Source organism: Theobroma umbraticum, unplaced genomic scaffold (assembly GCF_002168275.2).
Source record: "Theobroma umbraticum cultivar Fairchild unplaced genomic scaffold, ASM216827v3 scaffold_67.0, whole genome shotgun sequence".
Classification (NCBI taxonomy): Eukaryota; Viridiplantae; Streptophyta; class Magnoliopsida; order Malvales; family Malvaceae; genus Theobroma; species Theobroma umbraticum.
In genome coordinates, this window is record NW_018397262.1 from 2,441,314 (window position 1) to 2,448,700 (window position 7,387).

At 32.6% G+C, this 7,387-nt stretch overlaps 1 protein-coding gene across 1 annotated transcript; it reads left to right on the forward strand.

The window, feature by feature from the left end:
- Window positions 1-5,422: 5,422 nt before the first annotated feature.
- LOC110419611 (receptor-like protein 6) lies at window positions 5,423-7,386 on the forward strand (the record flags this gene model as incomplete). Its single annotated transcript, XM_021432704.2, has 1 exon — window positions 5,423-7,386. A coding segment is annotated over exon 1 (1,593 nt), but the record flags the coding sequence as incomplete, so codon positions are not given.
- Between the last annotated feature and the right edge of the window lies 1 nt (window position 7,387).

The window sequence follows — 7,387 nt, forward strand, 5'->3', positions numbered from 1 at the left end:
ATTTTATTAGTGTGTATGAGAACAATTGACTTTGGTCTCCTACAGCTGAGGCCCCACGAGAAGGAACAGGCAGAGATCTATAGTCTCAACTCTATGTAGTATGTAAGAGTGCGGATTCGGAAATTTGCCTTTCCAACCATCCACAAAAATTATAATCATAGTCCTTGAATGAAGAATTCCCTTTTAGCCACTTTATTTATTCATTTTCTTTTCTTTAAAGGAAAATTACTCATACGATTACTACTCTGTTGCTGTAGTCGTAAAAGGGTTGGAGATTGAATTGGTTAAGATTTTAACTATATTCACAACCATTGATCTCTCCGGAAACAACTTTGATGGAGAGATTCCAAGAGTTATTGGAGAGCTTAGTTCAATCCGAGGACTTAACCTATCTCATAACAATCTAGTTGGTCATGTCCCACTCCGTTGGAAATTTGACTCACTTGAATGGTTGATCTTTCGTCCAATAAGTTGGGGCAAATTCCAAGGGAGCTGGTGATTTGACATTTCTTTCCTTCTTCAACGTCTCAATATCAACTTGTTGACCTATACCACAAGGCAAGCAGTTCAACACTTTGAAAATGTTCGTAGAAGGAAATAAGGGATTGTGTGGACCTCCACTTCTATGCTTGCAGCAGTATGAGCACGACAACCACCACCATCATGAACTCCACAATCATGAGTGAATGGATGGGAAGTGGTTTTGATTGGTTATGGATTTGGATTCATATGGAGTGGCTATGGATAGGTGCCTTCAATGGGAAAACCCAAATGGTTTGTGAGCTTGGTTGAATCAGAGTATCGAAGCTCTGCAGCAATTTTGCAAAAGGAGGGAAGAAGAATTTGAAGGTTAAGATTCATATCTTTTGTGAGTCCTGAGTTTGTCTGTCTTAATTTAAGAAATTACTATTTGCTTTTCAACAGTTTAAGTAGTATGTAGTAATACACGTCACATTCACCATTTGTCCAGAGAGTCAATCAACAAAATGTCTTTTCGTGGCATCTAAGATAAGGTCTGGAGACCAACTCTTTGATATCCATTCACCATAATACATAGCTTAGTAACTGTAGTGACTAGATAGGACATGGTTAGATCTTTCGTCAATAAGTTGATGGGAAAACTTCCAAAGAAGGCTGGTAGATTTCACTTTTCTTTCCTTCTCAACGTTTCCAATATCAACTTGTTGACCATACCACAAGGCAAGCAGTCCACACTTTGAAAATGGTTATACGAAGGAAATAAGGGATTGTGTGGACTCCCCTTCTATAGCTTGCAGCAGTATGAGCACAACGACTGAGCTCGCCCAATGAATGGCTCAAAGTTGAATTTGGATGGGAAGTGGTTTGATTGGTTATGGATTTGGATTCATATTCGGAGTGGCTATGGATATGTGCTCTTCATGGAAAACCAAATGGTTTGTAACTTGGTTGAAGGTGGTCATAGCTCTAAGCAATTGTTGGCAAAGGGAGGGGGAACGAATATTTTAGGTTATAATCGTTGAAATTTCTACGAATTAATAGAAGATAATGATAGATTATATATTTTTTAATGAAATTCAACGGATTTTTGTTAATCAATGGATTTCCAACAAAATTTTCTGATGAGTTTTTACGATAGAATTTTTAACTATTTTTTCTTTGAAAATCCGTTGGGAAAAGTATTTTCAACATAATTTTAACTTTTCGACGAAAATCTGTCAAAAAAATATGTTTTTGGTAGTGACTCCTCTACTAAATGTGGTGTTGATGGAGATGAAATGTTTTATGTCTAGTGGTAACTGTGAGTTGAGATGGTTTTTCGAGTGTTTGTCACTTATTTGACTTTGCTTTTTCTTTGTTAAGGTCTTTATCTGTATCTCTTTGATTGATTTTTGTTATGAAGATTTTAATAATGTTTTAGCTTTCGCTTTTAATAAATTTTTATTCTAACTAACCAAAAAAGTTAAATCTTATGGAAATCAAGTATTTAGCCAATAAGAGGTGATAACCTTTACAATTATAATCCAATATAAAAAACCAATGAACAAAATTAAATAGATTAACAAATTAATACCATGTTGAACTAAACCCACACAAGATGGGACTCAAACCTAAATTTAAAAGTTTAAAGAGTTATTTGCTTATTTTTTACATGTAATTAATTTATACTAATTTAGGATCTACCATAACAAGAATTTAAAATTAGAAAACGTATTTGGTTTTTAATACGTGATTCGACAACAAAATCAATATTAATCAAATTAACTATTGTGATTCAATGTATTATGATCTTCCTCTCCCTTGATCAATTAATTTTTCAATGAGTGAGAATCTTAACTCTATATAAGTACAAGTTGATTGTCTAGATTTGTAAGTCATACAAAAAAATTACAAAAATAAAAGTAAAACTTTTGATATTCTTAGGAATTTTCAGTTAACATGTCATAACTCTTTTTTTCCTTCATGTATAAGATCATAATATTACAATTAATTTCATGTACAAGAGGAGTTAGACTATTGTCACATGTCTATTTAATTATTACATAACCTATATAACTTATAGGGACATGTATAAACCTTTTAATCTCATTCATAAAATTTAAAAATTTTACAGATAGTTTATATGATAATTCTAGTATTGTATTATAGTTAGTTTAAGTTATTATAAATAATTAGTCCAAAAAAATGTTATTATAGTTAGTACTGTAATATATAAAAAAATTATGAATGCACATAATGAAAGTTATTTAATTGTGAATATAAATTTTTCATATAATTAGTATGTAAGCTTACTAAAAAATTAAAAAAAAACAAATATCTATTTCCATTATCTTTTATTGCGAGATTACAAGATTGAAATAATGAATGAATTTCAATCGTGTCTACTCAGTTTGAACTTGGAATCCACATTTTCAAATGAGAATGCCCCTTCCAATTGCATTGGAGCCACTTAACAAAGATGATTCGGCACCAAAATAAAAAGATTAAGTCTTAATCAGATCCCTGCTATAGCAATTTCCTACCCCCTTCCTCTTCCAACTTCTAAAGAGCACCACATGTTTCTTCTCATAATAACGGACTGCATTATCCTACAGCCCCCAATGGACTAAAACCAATACAGACAGATTTATAAATTACCTGGAAGACTTGATTGACTTATAGGAATACAAATTTTGATAGTTGTGACAATGGGACATATATATGTCCAAGACCTTATCTGTTAAATTCTTGGTCCAGATTTCTGCTAATGAATTGGGAGTTGGGACAGATCATGTCAATGACCCGTCCTTACGCTCTTTATATGACAAATGATGATTCAAAGCTGAGTAGGGTGACACAACACCGATATTAAGTTAGAAAAACTTTAGCTGACTTAAAAATTCTAAACAAAATCAGCCCAAGAAGAAGTTAAAGTTGCAATCTTGTCAATCGTATTAAATAGGGCAACTGGTACAGTATATATGTTTCCATATGAACTGGCATTTTTCTGTTGAAAGGTTTCATATGTGCATTAATGGTTAAAATCAAGCCAAGGTATCCACATCTAATCTGGATAAAAAATATGGTTTGGCAGTACATGAGGATAACATACTTTAAGGCTGGCTTTAAAGTTCATCACACGGAGTTGACAGTTATTTCTTCGGTCTAATCGAATATTAAACTTGCAAACCAATATTATAAGAAGTGAAAAAATTGGACATTATTAGTGAACAGGGTCCTATGAAAAGCAAAGAAATTATAGTGAAAGCCTCCAAAATTTGGACAGCCCATCTCTAGATTTCCAACATCATTATAGTTGATTCCATGTTTAGCACAACGGTTTCAAATGTTTAATGCTTATTTAAATTACATAGTAAAATTTTGATATTAAATAATATAAATAAAAATAAATATGTTGTTTTTATTTTACGAATGAGATTGTAAATTTCAACATTTAATATAGGTTTATTTTTCCTTTAAATTTTTAAAATTCAAATATATAGTAAAAAAAATTGCTTCCATCTAAAGTAGGTGTGAGAAAGGCTAGTTAATTAAGTATTCAATGTTGTGGAAAACAAGGGCATGAGTCACAGTCTTGGGTAGGCAATGGAGGCCCAAAATAATTACAAAGAAGAAGGCACCATGGCCCCCTTGGACACGTTAGAAACAAAAAGAGGCAACGTTCCCCCAAGTCAAACAAAGGAATTTCTACCTATATGGAGAAATTTAATCATCATTTCAGTTTGGAGGTGAAAAAAGTTGTCATTGGGTGATTGGCTTTCCAAGTCTCTCATGGTTTAGCCCAACCACTTCCATTAATTTCAGTCATTCTAGTAAAATATTTATTATAAAAGAAAACAATAAAATTCGATATAATAGTAAAAGTTAAAAAAGAAAGAATATTTAATCATTAAAAAAGAAAAGTTTTAAGCGTTTCTGAATTTGGCTTCTCCCCTATTTCCATTCCGCATGTTTGAGTCCCTCTACTTTGGATTTATTGAATTTAATCATTATATTTGTATCAAATTGTTCATTCATGAGAATGATTATCAGTGTTAAATTTTGTTTTAATATATATGACGTACGCTTTTCATGATGATCATAACATGATAAGATGGATTAAGTTGGACATAATAGTTTTAAAAAATTATATTTTATTTTTATTAATTAATAATTTAAATAATAAAAGGGAAAGCAGTATGAAGAATTGGTAGTAAAAATAATGAAGAATGAACTGCAACTGTGAGGTAATATATGTTTGGTAAAACATGACTAAAGATGTTGTGAGAAGATAAAAATATGTACATAAAATAAAACAAGATATATTCAAAAAAATTATAATATATGTGAATTTGAAATTCTAAAAATCAATGAAAATAATTACAAATCATATCACAAGGGTTTATTCGATTCAAAAATAATGCACAGAGTGGTGGAACGAGTATAGAATTAATAAGAGTGCTTAATAAAGCTGTTCGGGATTTGACGTTTCTCTCATAGAGTTTCAGATGCTGATAGTGATCGGGGAATGGTTGTTACACAAATAATTGAAAAAATTATAATATGTGATATTGAAATTCTAAAAAATCAATGAAAATAATTACAATTATTCAGATATTAAAATAATGGTACAAATACAAATTAATTAATAATCATAATATAAATACCACATATTTTATAAGTAACATTATGCTTTTGATATATTACAATAGTTTTCTTTCTCTATAATTGAAATAAACTTGAATACGATTAGAAAGACTTTACTTGACTTAAATATTATTTTAACCAAATTCTAAACCATCCCAAGGGCAATTAAAATCACTTGTCGAATTTTGAGAGTCTCGTTGGGACTTCTTTTAATATATTGTTTTAGATTATAAGAAAGATGATGGAAGGGTTACCCTCATTTCACTAGACACATTCCTTTCTAACTTTTCTTAACAATCCACACAATTAAGTCAAGTAATCAGCCTTGACCTCAGTTGCAGCTGGCTTTCTGGCACCCTCCCTTTAAACAGCAGCCTCTTCCTCCTTTCAAACTTGCAAAGGCTCGACTTATCGTTCAATGATTTTAAGAAATCCAAAATTTCATCCAAGTTTGGTATCTTTGCAAGCTTAACACACCTCGACCTTTCCCGTTCTTGGTTTTCCGGCCGAGTTCCCTATGAAAACTCCTATCTATCCAAATTAGTTTCCCTGGATCTTTCCACCGCTTCAGCTATTGATCTTATCTCTTAAGCAGATGAATCAGTTCTGAAACTTGAGCAATCCACTCTGAATGGAATTGCTCTGAATCTAACAGAGGTAAGAGACATTTCTTTTGATGGAATAGACATGTCATCGGTTGATCCTAACTCCTTCATGAATCTGTCCTATTCTCTCACATCTTTTAGTCTCATTGGTTGTGATTTACGTGGAACATTTCCAGAGAATTGTTTCAATCTTCCCAAAATCAAGTACCTCACATTGGATAGAAATCCTAGTCTCACTGGTCAGCTTCCACACTCCAATTGGAGCAGTCCTCTTGAGGATTTGGATGTATCTCTTACGTCTTTCTATGGAGAATTGCCAGAATCAATTGGCAATCTAAAATCATTACAGGGTTTGGGTCTTGTTGGTTGTAACTTTTCGGGATCAATTCCAAGATCACTAGGAAATCTATCTAGCCTTAGCTTTTTATTCCTTCCATATAACTATTTTAGTGGTACGATTCCATGTTCACTAACAAACCTCACACAACTGAGAATTCTTGGTCTAAATTTTAACCGATTAGAGGGTTCCATTCCTGATAGTCCAAACGCATTTCCAAATCTAGGCTTTCTAGATTTATCTGATAACTTACTTAACGGTACAACACCATCTTGGCTTTACACCCATCCAAGTTTAAAATTTTTAAATCTTAGAAACAACCAGTTCATTGGTCATATCAAAGACTTCCAACAAAGTGTTTTGGACTATATAAATTTCAAAAATAACACCTTTCAAGGAACCATTCCAAGCTCAATATCGAAACTTGTAAACCTTACTTTTCTTGATTTATCATCAAATAGTCTAAACGGTACGATAAGTTTGGGCATATTCTCAAAGCTTCAAAATCTCACCTGGCTTGAGCTTTCATCTAATACCCTATCACTAATAAGCTCCAACAGCAGGGTCAATTTTGTTTTAGCTAATCTTGAGCGTGTGAATTTATCGTTTTGCAACATCAGTGAATTTCCTAATTTTTTAAAGGGGTCAAAAGTTTTGAAAAGTTTAGACCTTTCCAGCAATAGAATTGATGACAAAATTTCCAAATTTCCATGGAAAAATATTGAGTTTCTTGACCTGCGTTCTAATTTCATTCAAGGTGATCTACCAATACTACCCCACAATATCAGATTCTTTTCAGTTTCAAACAACAATTTGATGGGAGAAATTTCTGGTGTATGCAATATGAAGTTTCTTGAGATTCTCGATCTGTCTCATAATAACTTCAGTGGAATCATCCCACAATGTATTGGAAGCTTTAGTAAAAGTCTTACATTGTTGAATTTGAAGATGAATAAGTTCCATGGAATTGTTCCCCCAACATTTGCAAGAAGATGTGGATTAAAGAATCTGAACTTGAATAGCAATCATTTGGAAGGGCCACTGACTCGATCAATCAGCAATTGCAAAGACTTGGAAGTGCTAGATCTTGGTAACAACAAGATAAACGGTACTTTTCCTCATTGGATCGTAGCACTATCAGAGTTGCAAGTGCTTGTACTACATTCCAATAAATTCCAAGGTTCGATAGGTGCTTCTAAAAATCCGCAATCTCTTCCAAAATTGCGAATCATTGATCTCGCCCAAAATAACTTTTTGGGTCCTTTCCCAACAAGTTATATAAAACATTTTAAAGGAATGATGAAGCTTGACGAGGGCAAAGCTGTGCGCTACATGGGGG